Raw genomic sequence first — 20,628 nt, 5'->3', positions numbered from 1 at the left:
CTCCCGGCAGATGGGGATGGAGATCGGGACGGGGATGGGGACAAGGATAGGGATGGGGATCAGGATCAGGACGGGGATGGGGACGGGGATGGGGACAGGGATGGGGACAGGGATGGGGATAGGGCTGGGGATCCCTCCCCACTGCCGCCGCTGGAGGCCCCGGTGGGCAGCACCCTCCCGAGCTCCCGGACCCCACCGCCCCGCCCGCCATCCCCCGCCCTGTCTCGGCCCTGCCCCGCGGCGGCGCTGCCGGGCGGCTCGGAGCCTGCGCACTGCGCTCCCGCGTCCCCCTTTGCCCGGCCGGCACTCGCGCGTCCCGGCGCTGAAGATGGCGGAGGGCGGCGGTGGCGGTGCGGCTCCCCCCTCATGCTCGTCCTCCTCTTCCTCCTTGAAGGGGCTGCGGGAGCAGATGGGTGAGAGCGGGCAGGGGAAGGGCGCTATGGGGGGGTCTGTCCCGGCGGGGCGGTCCCGGGCCCCGCCGTTGGGGCCGGGTGTCCGTTTCCCCCCCCCCTTCCTCAGTCGCCTTCCGCCGCGCGGTACGCCCGGCCCCCTTCTCGGGGCGGGGTGCACGGGCACCGGGATGTGGGGCCCGCGAGCCGCCGGTCTTTGTGTCCGGTGGGATGAGGGAGAGGCGCTGCCCGGCCCCGGCCCCTCGCCCGCCCGGCCGGGTCTGTGGGGCGGTGGAGCCTCCTCTCCTCCTCCGGGCGTTAAGAGCTGACTTGGGACCTCTGCAGCTTGTGGGCAGCAGCGAGCGGCTGCAGGGCGGCTTCGTTACCCCAGTAGCCCGGTTTTCACCGCTTCCTTCACCGAGCTAGCCGGTTTCCTTGAGGGGGGGGCTCTTGAATTCGCTGACCATCGGCGTTTGCAGCCGGTTTGTCCCTGCGGTGCGGCCGGTGGCAGCTCCGAGGCCAGGTGTACAAGGCAGGGGCAGTCTGCGGCATTGATTCCTAATCAAAGACTGGATAATACCTTTGTACCTTTCTGTTTAACTGTTGTCTTAAGAGAGCTAAAGAAACTTCGCTTTGGGTGTGTTTATGTGCCTGTTTATACTTTAAGCCCCTTAATACCATACATGAGTATTGTGCATCCTTGATACATGTTCCAAGCATAATTTCATGGCACATCTCCACGCGGTAGCTTTGTGGGTGAGCCATTAACAGAGATAAACGTTTTCTTATCCGAGACAAAAATCAGGCAAGAGAAGTGTGGTTTGATCTAAACTAATTTGGATTGTGTACAGAAGCTGCTCTGACAGCTTCTTGCTTGGTTCTTCTCGATGTACCTGTGTAATTATATAAAGAAGAGTTGTGAATGCACAACTCTTGTCTGGCAGCCTTTAGTCTTCAGTGTGTTGTCTGTCAGAAATAGCACTGAATTACTCTCTCTTTCAAAGCAAAGACAGTTTAGTGCTCCAGAAGGAGCACTGCCAAAAGATAGTGCTTCTCACCTGCACAGGCCGTGTCTGTTTGATCCTTATCCTGCCTGCTGGAACTGCTGAGCTTTCTTTTGTGCACTGGGTGCAATTACATCGTGGCTCCTGAGCTCTTCTAAAAGTGGGCACCCACATTTGCTGACAGCTGTCATGACCTTGATTTAGTCCCAAAACCAGAGGTGAAACGGTCCTTGAGCTCCATCTCCCTTTAGATACGCACATGTTCTACTATGCACATCATGTTAGAAACCAAACCCAAACCCCCTCACTGGATCCTGGCAAGGCTACACCTTGTTTTTTTTAACCCTGAGGGGGTAGAAGTCACTGAACCAGAATCTGAACTTCAGTTCACATAGAAAGCATTTCTAGCAGTTACATGCTAGAGGATGAACTCACTGCTGATATGAAGCAACACTGGCTGCGAGCGTACAGGCTGCTGCAGTTCTGCTCCTGACTGCTTGTCAGTAGCATTCCCTCACTCTCTGGGGAAAGCAAGCAATGTTTAGAAATGGTCCTTGCCATCCCGTGGTTAACAGTGGAATTTGCAAGATAATTGCCACTGTGTTTGCTGCTGTTTAGAGAAGTTGCAAGTAGCAACCAAGTCTGATATCGACTGTTTGAAGACATGAAAAGACAGCAGGAGGAACCCGGTTTGGGCCACGCAACCATTCAGCCTCCACTCTCTTGTTACCAGCCTCTTGATAGTGGATTGATGTGGTGCTTGTTAAAGATTTTGGGCCTTGAAAGTGTAGAATCCCATAGTGCCACTTGTTCCTAACTTCCATGCCAATGGGGTAAGTTTAAAGCGACTTTTTCTTGCCATTTAAAGCTACTATTGAAGTAAGAAAAAGGTGCTTCTCTGTCATGGGTATCAACTGTAATTAAGATTCTGCAGGTCAGGTCATGCCTGCTGTATCAGTTCTGTGATTTCCTTGCAGTAATTGTCTGCCCTTACACACTTGTCCAGTCTTATTTCCCTTCAGGTGGGTAACAAAAAGCAGAAATTCTACAAAGAGTACAATTCCTACTATAACTAGAAGCCAGTTAACATTTCTATCAGTGATGCATGAACATCACTTAACATTAGCAATGAGTTACAATTGTGTGTTGTGAAACAGCAGTTGCTTACTCCATTCTTGTGATCCATGCTTGCTGCTATCATCCTTCAGGGATGAAGAGGAATTTCTGCTCCTGTTCTAATACCATAAGCACTGCCAAGCTTGTTAAGATTTGAGAAGAGGGGAATAGGCGTTTACTTGTGGTTTACCCAGTGAGTGTTTTTTCTTGAACAATATGGGTAATCAGAATAAAACCTCTGGTTGAAGCTCTTGTAGCCTACATTTATTGGTTTATTTTCACTTTCACTGAAACACTAACATCTCTGATTATGTCATTTGTAGTATGAGCAGTAGGGAATGTGTACTTGCTTTTGCCGGAGCTTGGCTGCACTGTAGCTAGGATTTCCACTAGGATACTGCATCACTGTTGTGAAGGTTGTTCAAAAGAGTATGTTAAAATCCTGCATGTATGTTTTTCTTTCCAAGACCTAAATGATCTTTTGGGAAACCTGTCTCAGGACATGGGACAAAAATGAAGTGCTTTTTTCAACAAACCTAGCTGCAGGCATCATTCCCATGACCTGCATGGCCTAGCCTAGTTATGTTGGAAGCTATCTAATAAAATAATAGCTTCATTCCATCTAATCAGTTGTTTCTTCCTTTGTCAGTGAGACTGGCTCTGCCTGGAGTACAGTTCCTGGTAGCTTCTTTAGCAAACACATATATGCAGAATTGACAGGCATCTAGTTGTCATCTTGGTGGTGTTTGTGTGAAAGACTTGTACATGTTCCGGCTGGGGAGCAAAAGGGGCCCAGTTACTGGGGCATTCAACTGCCATTTGCTTGGTCTGGCTTCAGTTTCTTGTTCTGTCCAACTCCTAATAACTTTGTTGAATGTCTTTAAGGTTTTTCTGTGCTCTGTCTTTTTCCCCCATGTGGAAGTAGAAGTTAGAGTGCTTTGCAGAGTGCCAAGGTGATCAGTGCAGAGAGCAGCTCAGCAGTTGGGTTTCACATAGATCCCAGTGGCGAGAGAGAACATTCATTCCCAAGTCAGACTGAGAACTTAATGTAATTGTGATGGCTGCGAGCCTTAATTTCATTTTCTTCTTGTTCATGGAAATGCAGTAGTACAGAGTAGGGATAATTTCATGCTGATTCATAAAGATGTATGCTGCATATTAGGTGCTTAACATTTAGAAGTCTACTTCCAGTTGTAAATGGTTTATAAAAATGGTTTTATTCCAATTGAAAACTTTAAATTCTTGAGATTTCTCCAATTTCATCCGAGAAAGATAAGGATATCCTCCTTGCTGGAAAGAAAAATCAAAACCATGTGTATATGCAGCCTATTTTTTGGAAATGGCTTATACAGAACGTTCCATTCTCAACATAGTTCTTCGTGTGTTAAAATTGCAGAAGATAAATTTGGATTCCATGCTTCAATTCAGATGGAAGTAGTCAACAAATAAGGAGTTGTAAGGATCATAAGTCTAATGGCAAGAGCCAGAGATACTGTGGCTTGTACTATGCTTGTGTGTAGCCTTAAAATGTGACTAGAATTAAGGACTGTTGCTTCTTTATACACTGGTGTATAAAAGAAAAAGAAAACAGATAGGAGTATTTAAAGTACATATCAGTACTTCTGATAGTATTAATTCTAAGTGGTTCAAAGTGATAAGAGTTAAGAAGAAAAGCCCTGGGTTACTATGAGATAAATAGAAGAAATACTCTGGGTTAGTCATTAGGGGTATCAAATGCTGCTCTCTGTTTTTAAACTTCATTAAATACTTGGAGATACTTGCAGCCCTGTTGTGAAAGGATACCCTGACAAATACAATTCTGAGCACGCAGTTTTAATGATGTTTTAATATTTTCTGCATCTGACTGATGATATTTTAAAAACAAACCAGGGTCTTCAACTTCCGGGTCTGCCACAAATAACTTAGTGCCATGTAGCTTCCAGTTATGCATCTTACATCCAGGTAGTTCTTAACTGATGAGAGGCTTTTGATGTGTTCGCATATGCTTGGCCAGTAAATTCAGACTGTTCTGGTTGCTGGGGGTGAACTTGGACTATGGGATTCATGTAAGAAAGATCAAGTGTTGCTCCAAGTGTTCTTGTTTGGAAGAGAAGCCTCAGCTGCCGCGTAGTACCTCAGCACATCCATCCTATGCTCCTGTGGTGTTCATGGTGTACAGAACTGGCTACAAGCATTTGCTTTTCAAGAAGGCTGCTGCTTGACACTTGTTTTCTTCTAAATTGTTTTTATTTTCCACTCAGTAGGAAACTTCTGCTTTCTAGATGAAGGATCCACAGCAGAAGTTGGCTTTGAAGAACACAGTTACCATTAGCTGAGGGGTCTTTCCTCACAGTGTTTTATGCCTTCATAATTCACAGGGAACTCAAAATACTGCTTTGTGAGTACTTAACTGACTCTTAATTTACAGACAGCCTCTACTGTTTGAATGCACTGACCTGAATCTTGGGAGGGAGCAAAGATACCGTAGTGGCTTGTGAATTGCCTTCTCTGGGCAAGTGATTTAAAGCTTCCAAGTGTTCTCGCAAATCCAAGAGGCATTGGGTACAAAAATACAGAAATCCAACAGAAATCTTTATGCTTAAAGAACATATTTAATAGAACACATTTATTCATTTGGACGTTTATCCTCTGCTTAGTTTTGCCAAGAGAATTTCTTAAAGGACCGTGGTTCTGATGTGTGAAGAGACTGACGGTGCTGATCAGTGGTGTGTAGGTTGGGTTCTGGACATTCAAAACCAAGGACAGTCATCTCCAGATCAGCAAGTGTCCCCTTCCTTTCAGATTTCTCTGAAAAGCCCTTTATCCATTTTGCATCACTGTTCTGCTTCAGACAGTGCATTTGCTGCATTACGTGAGCTGTGGACCTATCGGTGTCTTATATCACTGTTCCGGTGCATTCAGTGATTTGATTTGAGTCTGGAGGTTGGCCTTGTGGGGGTTAATGCCAACAGGGTCCCTCTTCTTCTGAAGCAGACAGTGTTGAATTAGCTCTGAAGTTGCCATAAGAAATTCATGAAGTGTAAAAGGCAAAAGGAGTAGTTTTCTGTGCTGTCATGTGAAGAAGCTGTTATCCTTCCAGGCAAAGAAATCTCAAAATGGTATTTTCACAGAGTTTGTCTCAAGTTCCTTGTGACTTGTAGTGCTAGGCTGTGTTCTTTGCTGGCATTGTTTGGGCTGTGTGTATTAAACAATAGCCAGCCTGCAAACAAAGAGGACAAAAGCATTTAGAAGAACATGCTTGGAGCAAGCGAAAGCAATCAGGCTGCTCAGGAAAGGAGGAAGGAGTGGATAGAAGTCAGCTGAATTCCAGTGTTAGGGCTAGTGCAGTATAAGAGAGAGAAATACAATGGAGAAAACAGATGTGAAAGAGGAGATGGGAGCAGGAGTTTGTCTTGAAGTTGCTTTTTGCAGTGGCAGTGCAGAGAGGGTGAGTGGGAGTCAGTTGAAGGCAGCCTCCAGTGCTGGAGGAGTAAAGCAGAGATGCTGATTTCTGTCTGTCCAGCTTTTGCTGACCCTTGGGCTCTGATGGTAGTAGGAACTAAACTGCTCAGAGCAAGTAAGAAGTGAGGCTGCTCTGACGTGTCCAGTGTGAGGGACAAAACACATACTCATGTTGTTAAAGAAAGAAAATTACATGTACATCAGAGTGGGTACTAATAATCTTCCATTCTCTTTAAAGCTCCACCATTTTACCTGTTTGATCCTTCTGTAGCCGTTAAACCCATGTCTAATTCTGTCAGTTTGGGAGTGTTTAATCTATATACACCCATATATAAGAATTTAACTTATGTAACTACGAAGTTTCACAGTGAATCCATTTGAAATTAAGTAAGACCATATTTATTCTATAAACTGCTTTCATTTCAGTCCAGGGTATTAGGCTACTTTGGAATTTCCTCTGTGCAGAAGCAGGTAACTGCTGATTTATGTTACACTTGGGACTGTTCACAAGGGAGTTTTAGTCATTATATATTACATCAGCATTGCAGTTAGTGTCTAATACATCTTTCAAAGAAATCAGTCAAGGTGGATGAAAGCAAATCCTGTTTGTTTTTCACTTGGTGAGAAGAGTTTATAGTTGCCAACCCACAGAAACTGTGCAGAAATAATTCTCTTTACATCTAAAATGCAGCCGTAATTTATTCTGGTGGAGAATTTTACCCAGCCTCAGTGCCTTGCTCTTTCAGTGGGAAACATAATGAGTGCTCCAACCATTCCAAAGCTCCAGCTTCCCTGTGGCTGTGTCTTACTGAGACTGTGCTTACAGACAGCAAAGACAGGGCAGCAATGCATGGCTGCTAAAGAGCACACTTGGGACTGTGAGGCTTGGATGTCCTTCAAGCAGGAAACATCAGCTCTAAGCAGAGTTGCTGCAGATAAGCTTGGTAAGCACGATGCAATAAACAGATTAACTAATGCCAGGTAGAATAGGGGAAAGGTCCGAGTTAAAGCTCACTGAGAGTTGGCAATGTGTGAATTGGAGAAGTGGCTCCTTTGGAGGGCCCTTCTGTGCAAATGATGTGATCCCATCAAAACAGATGGTGAAAGATTAAAACCCCCAAACAGTGGATCCTGCAGGATGATGCAAAGCCTTTCCTTGTTTCTTTGGGACGGTGAGGAAGAACCCTGGGGAAGAAGAGTGTAGCAAAGGGGAAAGTGAGTGCAGCAGAAGGCCCAGTTGTTTTTCCATTAAGTAGAGAGACTAAAATTTGGACTGAGGATAGTGCTCACCTAATGTGGCTGTCGGACAGTGATACAGCATCTCTGACTGTACAGAGTGTTTGGAGATGACTGCCAATTCTTCCAAGGACAAATTGTGATTCTTTGGTCTGTGCTTGTGTTACATTCAAGCCTGGTTTAGATTATGTGTTTCCCCTAAGGAAAAGTGTACAGAGATCAACCCACAAAGTAGCAACCTTCCTGGTGCCTCTCTGATTGTGCCCTAGGCTGAATGAATATGGTAATGTGGCTTTGAGATTGCTTCAGCTCTATCTTTGTAGGCTTCCTTCTTGGAAATACAGTGTGTTTTGTTGATGATGTGGGGGTTTCTTAAATGTTTCCAGCTCTTAATCTGAGTGTGGATGTTTAAGTAAAAACTTACATTTGTGCAAATAGGTCTCAAATACTTATTTGTGGAGCTGCTCATTCACGTACTACAAAGGAATGCTTGTGTCAAGAGTTTTCCAATGGGATTGATACTTATGATGAACTGAAGAAATCATGCCAAACTGTCTTAGACATTGGGAAGAAAACCAGATTCTTGTACAGAAGAAGTTGCAATAATTGGCTTAAAGAGAGAAAAGCACATAAAGGTAACAAAACAGGTATGCCCTGCAGGGAATAAATACAGAATGGAAGTGTGTGAATGGGGCCTGGAGTAAGGATGAGACAACAGGAGGCTCTTTAGGCCTGCTGAAGCTGAGAGACAGCAGGCACTGCTTTCTGGAGATCCCTGTGCTTTCCATCTGGTGGCTGCCCAGACAAAACAGGAGAACCATCTGCCCTCCAGCTGGCCCGTCAGAGGGTGCCTACTGGGAGGCTCACGTGTTTGGGTATGGATCCTATCAGTCCTTGCAGCCCCAAGATGGGATGTGAGGATCAACCTGGAAAAAAGGGGGAGAGCAGGGAGGAGTGCATGCAGAGAGAGAGGGCTTTGCTGTTCATCATTAGGCAGTTGGTGTTGTCCACCTTACGTGAGGGTGCATCCTTCCTCTGGTGTCCTTTAAACAAGGCGTAATGGTGCAAAACCGGTACCCGATCTTGATAGCATCTGACATGATCTTGCATCCGTTTGTTTTAACTTGTGTTAATTAATGAGTAGAAATCAGCTTAAAAGACAGCACACAGAAGTCTCCGAGTTGGATGCTGACTTCCCTCATCGGGTCTGAAAGCATGGACAAAAATGATTGGAAGAAAAAGGATTTGAACAGTGTTACTGACAGGGATCGCCATCGGCTAGACAAGCATTAACTGCTGTAGTCGAACAAGATGAAAATGTTACCAGTTTGCTATAAAATCAAGAGACACTTTGCTTGGAAGCTTACTTTTGGTTTACGGGTTTCTTATTGGTTTTTTGTTACCTGCTTTCAACTTTTGTGAACACAGATTCACTACAACCTGTTACATTCGGGAGTTCTCCTACCTTTTGTTTCAAAGGCTTAGTCTGGGATTGTTTTGGTTGGTTGTTTTGCATAATGACTCATTAAATCAAAAGAACCAGAAGGATTGCTGTGAAAGTCAGTATGCTCTGCTCTCCCTTCTGCTTTTGCACAGGGAGCAGTGTCTGGGTATCAAGATGGAAGCCCTAAACCTCGCTAGATGAAGGGATGGAGCTGTTTCAGTCCTTAAGGAGGTTTAAGAACAGCAACTGTGTGGGTCCTTTGGCAGCCTTGGCAAGGGCCAGGGGTATTAACTCAGTACAAGGATTGAAATAGGAATAAAGTTTTATTTTTAGCACTGGTCTCTTAGGGCATATTGGAAACCTGATCAGCAAAGGGAAGTCCTGTCATGCTCAGTAAGGGACACACTGCTGTACCTGCATGGGACTTCCAGCCTGAGCGTGAGCTGGGAGATAGAATTGGGAGTCAGTTTTGCCTGGCACATTGCCTCCTGCAGCAGCCAGTTCCTGCTGCTTCCCTTGCTTTGATTTATCCATGATAAGCTTGGCCGCACATGTAGCGCTAAACAGTGATGAGGGTGCAGGAGAAAAGCTGCTTCCCAAATTACCTGACCATTTTATGTATCTGTTTTATTATGCATGAATACAGATATTACTATTGGCCACATGTGTGGCTTGTACTTTTATTAATATCAGTATTTAAAGATAGACCATGGTAAAACAAGCACACACATACAGATCACAAATTATAGCTCTGAAAGCCTTTAGTGACTGCTGTGGGAGGGGCAGCTCAGAATAGAGATGAGATTTATGTTTGCCTCTAAGAGACTTCTTCAGGAAGTTGGCTGAGTATGGCCATACAGGCACCCTTCAGTAATATAGGTTGTAGTGAAATGGCTGTTAACTGGTTTCCCATCCTGGGCTATCCTGTTTAATTACAGAAGTCTTAAGCTTATTTTACAGAGGTAAGAGTTTGTGGAGAATTCTTTGCAGGGAAGCTTTGCTCAGTTGAAGGCTGCTGCTTTCTTTATGGAAAATGCTACTTTCATTATGGAAAATGGTACGTTCATAATGGAAAGCTAGGCCAAAAAATGAGAGGCATCTGTGCCAAAGAATATTTAAATGTATTAAAAATGCAGCTTTCTTTTATCATATTAAGACAAAATCTCTCTTCTTTTTAAGGTTGCAGGGTACAACCGTGTGCAGTTCATTTTCTCATACTGTAGGCGAACGTGGAGTTTGGAAATCACAGTTTCATATTGTAAAGTTACCCTCAAGTTGACAAGGGCTGTAAAGCCTGTCTGCTGACCCAAGATGTGGTGAAACTGAGCTCTTTTATCTTGGGGGGACAGGCTGTTCCCCTTTTAATAATCTTCTTGTCCCCAGTTCAGTTTTCATACTAACTTTATGGATTGCTTCTGTGTGACACGAAGGTGCCTTTAAATCTCCTCCTTCCCAATTTGTAAGCACCTTGTGTCTATGCAAATAATGAAGCATTTAACATAAACTATTTTAACTGACGTACAAAAAACCCCTGACATACAAAATTATTTGGCTAAGTAGTTGCAGCCTCTTTTCACCTGTGTCCTTTGCGAGCTGTGCTGTTTCCGTAACCCACTTTCCTATTCTATAGTGCTTTTTTGTAACCTTAATTAATTAGGATGAACTGCCTAATTGCTTTGCAGATACGACACATTTTTAAATGAGTACCTTCTAATCATGACCATTAGTCACGTGTTTGTTTGGTTTTAAATGAATAAATAAAGGCGTAATCCCTGCATCCTTTACGACTGGTTTGTTCAGCAAGATTTCTCGTCCTAAACTACTTCTGCAAGTAAAATAAGGTGAATGTTGCATCTCTTTAAATTGCAGCTTGCTTCTTGCTGTCAGTTTGGATGCTTAAACTTGGAGAGCTGAGGCAAAATCCAAGTTTTGGTCTTAACTAAGCCTGGTGTAGGCGTAGGGTGAGTTTGTTCTGTTGGGCTCCTCTCCTGGTCAGGCTGGCTCCGTCTCCCTGTACACCCTCAGTCTCCTCCCTTCCTGCTGGACACTGAAGATGCAACTTAGTTCCTGGGATTGGCTTCACTTGAAATGGTATTTGAAGCAGCTCATGTTCTTGCATCCTTTCTTGATCTATAAAGGTGACATTGGATATAAGTGCCCTGGCTGTATAGTTTTGCTTTCAGAAAAGCCTGCAGTAGGCCAGTTTTTCTTAGGCTGTTTCTACATCTAATTGTGTTGAGAATACATAGTTTTGTTGGTAACTTTTTGGGGTTAGATGCCCATCTATGTAGCATGCAAAAGTGTGTAAATCAGCTTTTTGACTGATTACAGGGAGCCTTTTTAGCTGTTCTCTTTGCCAGTTGGTAATCTTAGTGTGTCGCAGTGTACCTGATCTCTCAACTTGTCTGAAAGAGCACCGAGATGTATGGGATGAAACTGAGGAAGACTTGTTTGGTGCTGCAATGAAAAATGAATTCAAGACATTGCAACAGCTGCGGGTGACAATTTAGAGTTGCTGAATAAGGATTGTAATCTGCATTTATCACTGACTCACATGGGATTAAACACTTTGAGGTGATTGTTCTTGGGCACAGCCTTAGGGAGGGTTATTACCATGACACATCTAGTTGTCATGGCAATGCAGGGGGAAGAGGGAGACTCTTCCTTCCTCCTTTGCATTCTGCTCTACTCTCTTAAAGGGAAGCCTGAGATCATTGGCAAAGCTGTCCTTGTCGAATTTGGTGTTACATTTAAAGTAACACCATTCCTCCTTCACGTTACGGTTGAAATCCTGGCGTGTTATAGGTAGGTTTTGTGGGTTGCCTTTTATGTTTAAGACAGGGATCAACTTCTGCTCTCTTGTGTTCGTTGATTGCATGGTGTGTTCTCTTGCTTCCTCTGTAAGAATCAAGTTGATCTCTCCGTATCTGCCAGACAAGATGAGTACAAGGTGTCACTGCTGTAAGGATACTCCTAGCCAAAGTTGTGCAGGAAAATGGGGTGATGCTGTCTTACCCTGCCTGCTTTCCTTGTCACACTTCACCTTCCCACCCTAAAAGGTGATCAATTAAAGTGAAAGCTGATGCCAAAATAAAGAAAATCTGAGGAAAGTGATGTATAAATCAGTCTCTCTGACTTCGTAACGGGTTTAATTATTTAGCAGAATTAATATTGCCAGCATTTAATTTCTCTGTGGTGAACTGTGAGCTGTATGTAGTTCAGTGTGCTCACCTTGGTGAAACTCCCCTAAGGTGAATGGGTCTCTGCACAAATGCTCCAATTACAGGTTTGGAGTCTTAATTTATAATTAGAATTTATTTTTGAAGATTCAGTGTAGAAGTCCATTGTAAGCATCCCTTGATGGTTTGCTTTCTGCAACTAAGCCACTTTCTGTTTCATGGCATGAAATAAAGAAAGGTCTTCATAAGAAGATGATTCTACCAGCGTTAATCGACTGTTACATCTGTGTTCAGTCTGCAAAATACATGTATGGTAGCAAAGAGTTTTTAGTAAGTGTAAGTCAGACTCATAACTGCTAAATACTGTTTCTTTCTTTATACAGGTTATTAAATAAGTTTGGGGGTTTGGAAACTCTAGTCCTTTGCTACACATCTTCAGACATAAGGGTTTGTCAGTAGAAATGTTGTTCCAGGTCTGAAGTCTCATTTAACATGTTTTTTCCCCTTACAAGTTGATTGGTCCCAGGATACTTATTTAATAAAAGTATTTGCAACCTCAGGTAGAAATTTATGTCTTTATTTTAGCTCTTTATTTAATCGGGTTTGGTTGTAGAGCTTTTCTTACTATGGAATTCTTCTTTCTCACAGTTGCTGCAGCCCAGGCCATAGCAGAAGAAAGAAGAAGCCAAAGTGGCATTAGCCCAATTGCAGTTCAGACCTCAATAAATATAAAGACAGCAACCAAACCAGGTATAATTATTGGTCATTGTTCTTTATGAAGTACTGAGCTCACAAGGAAACAAAACTTCTTTTAAGAAGTTTGATGCTCTTTCTTCAGGAGGCATCAGAGCATAAAGCACCTCATCAGTGGTTCAGGGATTCATGGAAGGTCTTTGCTTTTGACTTGCTCACAGTTCAGTTGGTGAAGTTGCCTGTCTTTTCAGCAGAGCATAACAACAAAGATAAATTGGATTGGTTTTGTGCTCTCATTAGGTTACCAGTTTGCTTCTTGCTGAAAACTTAGTCTTAATACCTACAAAGATGGCTCTGCTTAGCCTGCAAACTGGCTATCCCACAGCACTTTGAATTGGTTATTCTGGGTGAACTAGCTGTTCTCAGGTTGAGTTGTCCTGGATTCCTGTAATTCTTGATCACAGGAATTAATATGTACAAGAATGAGGATCAGAAGTGGCTTTGGAATGGGTGTGTTCTCACACACCTGACTTCTGCTCAGGCTTTCTTTTGGCTGTATGCATTGGGCCTTCTAATATTGTGGCTACTTTCTGCTGTACCTAGTAAGAATAGTGGATTGGTTGTTTTGAGGGAATGGTAAAGGGAAAAAGGAGGGTATTCAGCTTACTATGAACTTTCCAGATTACATCTTGACTCTCTCTCTGTATAGAGTGTGCAGTGCTTTGGGTGCTGTATGGCCCTCTTGGGAAGTTCCATTATTCTTTTGACAGCAAAGACTTTCATCTTTTCCTTTACTTAAATTTGAACATTTGAAATGACTGACAATTGTGTGTTCATTTTTCCTTTTGACAGTGATAGATGGTTCCATCTTAAGAACAGAAGAAAGACAAAGACTGGCCAGGGAGCGTAGAGAAGAGCGGGAAAAGCAACAAGGTATTTTCATGTTTCATTTCAAACACCATTTCCTTCAGTGTCTATGATAAAGGAATAACTTCCTTACTTGTTCAGTCACGTTTTCCAGCTTGCTGGGAACAAGAGGCAGGGTCTGCTCTTGGTCTTGCATCAATGACCATCTGTGAACCTGAATGAAGAGCTATTAAATTTGAGGGGAAAGCATTCTAGAGATTTCTGGCTTCTTGAGGCTGTATGTCACTTCTGAGCTTCCATTTCTGAGTGACCAGCAAATAGATTTAGCCAGTTTCTTACTGAAAGCCTTACCAAAAACACTCCTCAAAGTAAAACTTTTAGCTTTAAAACTCCTTCCTCTAGCCCTAAAGACTGAGGTTTGGGGAATGCTGATTCAGAGTTGATCAAAAAGGTTTAGCTAGCTGAATGCCCTGATTGCCTTGAACACTGTTTCCCTTGTTTCCTAGCACACTGCAGTGGCTCCTCGATTGAAGTGTCAGCAGTCTATACTTTATCTTAGCAAAGAATCAGAGACCCAGAGAAGAGCATAAACTTGCCCAGCTTTATGCTGTTTGTGATGTGAATCAGTGCATGTATGTGCAGCAAGAGATGAAAGGGTCACAGGATGCCCTCCAGTTCTGGTTCTTGGTCTCCCAGCTTGTTTCTCCCTGGCCAGTATGTTTATTTTTTAACACGAAAGCCAAGCAGTGAGAATGATGGAGTTATCCTAACATGGAGAGGGGATAGGACTAGGGCACAGATAAAATCACTATTTTGGGTGCCTTATATCTAGATACTGCATTGTTGGTGTAACTATCTGGTTTCCTGGGTTGTTTAATCTGCATAGCCATGGAAAATACTTCAACTGTGTGTATTGGACCACGAGGTTTTTGTCACAGGGCTTGCAGCTTCCTGTTGAACTGCACGCAGCTGCTCCTAGGTGGAGGCTGTGGAGAGTAGTGACACAACTCTTTTAACCTCGGATGCAGTAACTGTGGGGGGTTTCCCATCTATCTCAGTGCTCTAAAGCTTTCCACTGTATTTTGTTCTATAAAAAGAAAGGAAAAGCACAACATAGAAAATTCTGCCTTTTGGTACTCAATATACTGCTCAATGACAAAGACTTTGCTATTAGGATGGGAAGAAAAATACATGCTTAATACAGAGTATATGTGTATCCTGACATTCCTGTCTAGGCAGTAACATCTAATGGCAGGAAAGGTTCTAATTCCAGCCTAACCTGGGGACAGAATTAGACTCTTCTGTTGTCATGTGCATTGTCATCCAGCTCTGCAAGCTAATCTTGCTGTATGTTCTAGCTTTAAGTGGTGATAGTTTTCTGTGGTAGTCTCTTGCCTCTGAGTTGTGTTGTAATAATCAATAAATAGTCAAGTTTGATTCTAATTCTTTCTTTAAAACCTGCAGCTGCCAGAGAGACACAGATCCTGGAGAAGGAGAGAAAAGCAAAACTCCAGTATGAAAAGCAGCTAGAAGAAAGGCAGAGAAAGCTGAAAGAACAGAAGCAGAAAGAGGAGCAACGAAGGGCAGCAGTAGAAGAAAAGAGGAAACAAAAAATCGAGGAGGAAAAGGTACTACATGTCAAAGTTCTGTAGTTGGAAAGAAAATCCTCCATTGTTTTCTGACATTACTGTGCTCTGAAGTGATTTGGAATAGGAAGTTATGGAAACGGGGAATGTATTAAAACATAAAAATATGTCCACATCTGTGCAGTGGGCTGTATAGATGCATGTCCTCCTTCCCCATCCCAGGCCTAGCTTTAGCTGTACCTGAGGCACTCGGGCCTTCAGGAGCTGTGTTTGGCCACTGGTTATTTTTCACATGAGCAAGAATCTCACCCCATATTCCTAGATTTCTAGAATGCTTTCAGTGTATTTTGTAGATCCTGTTTGTAAATCAGCATGGCTGGCAGGTCTCAAGCTTTTGTTAGTTCTCTGTCTTGCTTCCTGGGAGCCCCACTGTGGTCCAGGAGCCTTATGTTCTTTCACTTCTCAATTACAATTTATTGGGTATGTTGAGCAGTTGACAGTATTATATGTGTAGTTACCATTTGCTGCTTTGATCTATGTATTGACTGTTCTTACTTGGCAATTTGCCTTTGCTTTGACCACATGTGGACCACCAGAGTGGTATTTGAGTTGCAGAGCTCATTGCAATTTGGTAGAAGCTGAAAGTAGAAAGAAATGTATTAAGTTATGCCATCGCTTTTGAAGAGTAGATTTGCTAGTGTGTGTTAAATGGGATGCAGGTGCTGAAAGGGTTCATTCCAGAGTGTCTGCAGTAAAGGCGTGACATGCACGTGTGCTTTTGTAGGCTGGTTGTAAGAAGCTGCTGTGGGTCATTGATGAAGGGGCCTGGCTGTGCCCTTGGAGTCCAGCCATTGTCACATTGTTCCACCAATACATCTGTTTTACCCTTTTTGACTGGCAGTGTTCTGCACTGGTGTTTGGTTATCTGTAATTGGCTTCTGGGTGTGTTCAGACTGATATTCCATTTGGACTTCATGGAATAGTTCACATTGCTGGGGAACAAGCAGAAATGTTTGGGTGGGCCTTGAGTTCAACATCCAGTCCAGTGCAGTCTCCTCCCTTTAAGCAATTGCTTTAAGGAAAAAGCATCCCTTTTGCTTCAAAACGTGTTACCCCTCAGGCTGTGTAGTACATTCATTCATGTAATTTGGAGGATGGTAGGTATGTTTTAAGTGGCCACTGGGATGAAGAAGACAAGGACTAGCTGATGAGTGTTTGATTGGTGTTAACCTTGCCTTTTACCTAGTCCCTGGAGGAATTTGACCTTGTCCATAGAGTTACACATGAAGAAGAATCCAGCAGGTGGGGAAAATAGTGTGCCCTTGACCTGTAAATCTTGCTTTCAACCAGAAAGCGGAAGCAGATCTTGGCTTTGGTACTCTGACATTAGAAAACTATCACTTTCAAAACAGCTAAGCTGTGCTCTAGGTGACCCTGCCTTGGCAACCTCCCTGGTTGGACTAGATAATCCTCAGAGGTCCCTTCCAACACCTAATGGTTCTGTGATCTTAGGGCAATACTTGCCAGGAAGATGCCATCTACAGTTGTACATTTAGTAGATACAAGTGTGTCAAAAATACATAAATCCCCAATATTCTTGCTTGGTACATCAACCAAGTCAAGTTAAACATCTTCAATAGCAAATCCTATGGAAAAAGAAGTGGCTCTCTGCCTAAGAGAGCCTTGACTAGGATTGCAATACCTGTCTTAACAGTTATTCTCTACAGCTGTGCAACTTACTATGTCTGTGTCTTGAGCTGATGGCTGATTTCTGTTGTTTGTAAAGTGAAGCCTACATCTCTAGCTATGACTTTGAAGATTACTGCACTGCAGGTACCTCCATGGAAATACCATCTGCAGATTACCTAATGTCTGGATACTTTGGCACTTAGGTTAGCTCCAGTTCAGGTTTCTGCCAGAGGGGAAGCTCAGCTTTGTATTTCAAACAGATTCATCTTTTGTCAGGGGACAGAATTGTTCCTCTCTTCCTTCCAAGTTTGCTTTGTAGTTTGTGTTGTGAAATGGTGTTGAAAGACGGCAAAAGTCCTATGTCCTCAAGAGGGAGAAAAGTTTGGATAACGAGTCCCTTGGCATCTTGCATTAGTCTATCAGCAGTAAATACTGCTTCAAAAGATCACTTGGGATGTGACTATTCCAGAAGAGAAATCTGTTGTTGACACGTGTGTGGAAACCTGGCTGAGAAGAATCAGTCTGGCATGGTTACAGCTCACCTTCAGAGCTCAAGCTGCCCCCATCAGCAGCTCCTAGTTCTGGAGACTAGGAACAAAAGCTTTTTTCCATCCTTATTGTCCTGCCAGCAGTGGTTGCTGAGGTCCGGAGTTGACTGGCCTTTTATACAGCTTTGCCTTCACGTCTTGCTGGTATTAATGCCAGTCAGTATCTGTTAAGACTTGGTCAGTGCTTATATAGTTGTGTCGTGGTTTAAACCCAGCCATGAAGCTCGTTAGCTCACACTCCCCCTTGCTCCCCTAACTCCCGGAGAGTTAGGAAGGAGAATGCAAAGAATGTAGCCCCCACGGGTTGAGATGAGAACAGTTTAATAACTAAGGTATAACACAAATCACTACTGCTACTACTACTACTAATAATAATGATAAAGCCAATAACAAGTGAAGAGAATACAACACCTCACCAGCCACCGACCCATAACTCACCCCCATCCTGCCCGACTGAGCACCAACCGGTACCTCCTCCATCCCCCCAGAGCTCCAGCCCTTCCGGGTCTCTCCCGGTTACATCCTGGGTATGACGTGCTATGGTATGGAATACCTCCTTGGCTAGCCTGGGTCAGGTGTCCTGTCTCTCCTTCCTCCCAGCCTCCCCTCCTTCCCTGGCAGAGCATGAGGCTCAGAAAGTCCTTGGACAAACCAAACATTTGAGCAGTAACTCACAACATACTTGCTATCAGCAGCCGTTCTCAGCCCGAATGTCAAAACACAGCACTGCACCAGCTACCAAGGAGAAAAATGACTGCTACTGCTGAACCCGGGACATTATCCACCCCTTATTCCATACCATTCACATCATGCTCAGATCCCACATTTTCAGTATACCATCACTTAAGTCCACCCCTCGATCATGAGTCAATCTCTATGTTGCATCTCTGCTCTGATGGCCTGAAGTATCTGGGCCCACCAGGCTCAAAATCATTCACTGTCCCCTTCAGCAGTTCTACAGCTTGCTGCTAGGGACTCCATACAGCTGCCTTCCACCTTCAATGCTTCCAAAGCACTGGAGGGGTCCAGTGGACCAGATACTCACCCATACTGTCCCACATGCCCTGCCACTCATGCCTGTCCAACCTTGGGGACAGTCTCCTGGTGCTTCTATATCCTTGTCTAACCCTAGACAAGACCCAGACCTGACTCTGCTTAACTTTTGGGATCAGACAAAATGGTTGTGGGTAGAACACACTCTGTGTGTGTGCCACCATGCTGATCACCATCACAATCATCAGGCAGGTCCCAAGGGCACCCAAAAGCCATTCTGAACAATCAGAACTCTCAGCTGCTGCTGCTGCACTTGTCACTGGGGCTGATGTAGCTGCTGTGCTTGCCAGCTCTCCCCCCACCAGCTTCTCTTCTCCTGAGTCCGGATCTTCCTTCTCTGCCTTGCTGGGAAGTGCTGCATGGTCTCCTGTATCCTGCTGGGGCTCGGCAGGCGACTTCCGGGGAATGCTCTTGGCCGCTGCAGGGTTGGGCACGGCCACGAGGCTCGGCTTCTCCTCTGCCTGGTCCTGCTGCTTGGCTGTCGCCTCTCTCCGCTCCTCCATCGCCTCCTCCCGCTGCTCTACTACTGCAGCTTGGTTCCCGGGGCCGCTCTCCCGCGCTGCTTCGGCTGCTGCCGGCTCCTGGAGCCGCTCCTTCTCAGCTCCCTGCAGCCTCACGCAGACGGAGGTGAGGACAAGGGCAAGGACGGTGAAGAGCAGCGGGACGGCCTGGTACAAGTCCATGGCCACGTCCATCCTGCCCTGCTACTGGAGCCCCCCTGTATTACAAGTCATTGCTGTAAAGTACAGTGAAACAAGAACCTTAGCCCAAGCCCCATACTTGATAAACACTAACACAGCAAATACATGGCCAAAGTAACTGACAAGATTCTGAAACTGTGAGATCAAGAGAAACAACTTTGAGAGCCAATAAATCAGCATTGTGATGAGTGACTCTAAATCTGGTCAGATCTGTTATTATCTCAACCCCTTGTGCCCCACGTGGGGCGCCAAAAAAGAACTGTCATGATTTAAAACCAAACTGCACAGCTCATGCACACACTCCCCCCCTCGCTCCCCCAACTCCCAGAGAGTTAGGAAGGAGAATCCAAAGAATGTAGCTCCCACGGATTGAGATAAGAACAGTTTAATAGCTAAGGCATAACACAAATCACTACTGCTACTACTACTAATAATGATAAAGGAAATAAGTGAAGAGAATACAACATCTCACCAGCCACTGACCCATAACTCACCCCCACCCTGGCCTGACCAAGCACCGACCGATACCTCCTCCAACCCTCAGAGCTCCAGCCCTTCCGGTTCTCTCCCAGTTACATCCTGGGTATGACGTGCTATGGTATGGAATACCTCTTTGGCTAGCCTGGGTCGGGTGTCCTGTCTCTCCTTCCTCCCGGCCTCCCCTCCTTCCCTGGCAGAACATGAGGCTCAAAAAGTCCTTGGACAAACCAAACATTTGAGCAGGAACTCAAAACATACTTGCTATCAGCAACTGTTCCCAGCCTGAAAGTCAAAATACAGCACTGCACCAGCTACCAAGAAGGAGAAAAATGACTGCTACTGCTGAACCCAGGACAAGTTGTTTGAAAAACAAATAACCTTGTACTTGTTATTTTATAATGGAGAATTCTTGCCACCTTTTAGAAATAACTCCACAGTATAAATAACTTAAAGGGTAAGCACTTATTTTTGCTCACTTTGGGGCTCATCCCTATTTAGAAAATCAGTCATGCTGTTTTCCAACTAGGAAATCTGTTGGGTGGCTATTTTAGGTCAAGAGTAGAATAGATTATCTGTGCTTTAGCTCAGCCTAATCATGCTTGCAGTGTTTTGAAACCATTAATTGCCCTTAACGCTCTTTGCATCATAATTTCTGTAACAAGAGCTTGTTACTAGGCAGTATAGATGAAACAGATTTCAACTTATACTAGGAGGGGGAGAATCTGTCTTCTGGCATAGCTGTACTTTATAGTCGTAAGCTTCATAGAGCTGTTGTTTGATGATAGGAGCGATATGAAGCAGTTCTGCATCGTACCTTGGAACGGAATCAGCGACTGGAAACACGACAGAAGAGATGGTCCTGGGGAGGATCTGTAACTCCAGACTCAGAGAGCAAAACGGGTAAGTGGCTAAAACCACACTGCCAGGTGCAGCATTGCTCACAGGGACCTGGGCATCCTTTCCTGTCTTGGATCTTACAACAGGCTGTATGCGTAGCTGTCAGGGAAAGGATCCTATCTGTGCTTGCCCTGAAATGCTGCTCTGACTTAGAGCTATTTTTAACTTTGGGAAGAGCTTGAGGGAAGCCACGTGGGAAAACACCTGGCAGCATTGTGTTGCCAGCCCTCAGTCATCAGATGAGGGGAATTGTAATGTGTAATGCTAAAATAGAGTCCTTCAAA

The 20,628-nt window shown here is 44.4% G+C and overlaps 1 protein-coding gene across 5 annotated transcripts in view; it reads left to right on the top strand.

The window, feature by feature from the left end:
• Positions 1–296: 296 nt before the first annotated feature.
• The window catches only part of MAP7D3 (MAP7 domain containing 3), a 46,292-nt gene continuing 25,960 nt past the window's right edge, over positions 297–20,628 (top strand). For all 5 annotated transcript variants that reach the window (XM_031048243.2, XM_031048245.2, XM_031048244.2 and 2 more), the window contains exons 1-5: positions 297–413; positions 12,479–12,580; positions 13,376–13,456; positions 14,855–15,018; positions 20,233–20,347. In XM_031048243.2, coding sequence (XP_030904103.2) covers positions 329–413; positions 12,479–12,580; positions 13,376–13,456; positions 14,855–15,018; positions 20,233–20,347 — 547 coding nt within the window. In that variant the 5' untranslated portion in view covers positions 297–328. The remainder of the gene's footprint in view (positions 414–12,478; positions 12,581–13,375; positions 13,457–14,854; positions 15,019–20,232; positions 20,348–20,628) is intronic.

This window comes from Melopsittacus undulatus, chromosome 6 (genome assembly GCF_012275295.1).
Source record: "Melopsittacus undulatus isolate bMelUnd1 chromosome 6, bMelUnd1.mat.Z, whole genome shotgun sequence".
In the NCBI taxonomy this organism is placed as follows: domain Eukaryota; kingdom Metazoa; phylum Chordata; class Aves; order Psittaciformes; family Psittaculidae; genus Melopsittacus; species Melopsittacus undulatus.
This window is presented reverse-complemented; position numbering and strand designations above follow the sequence as displayed.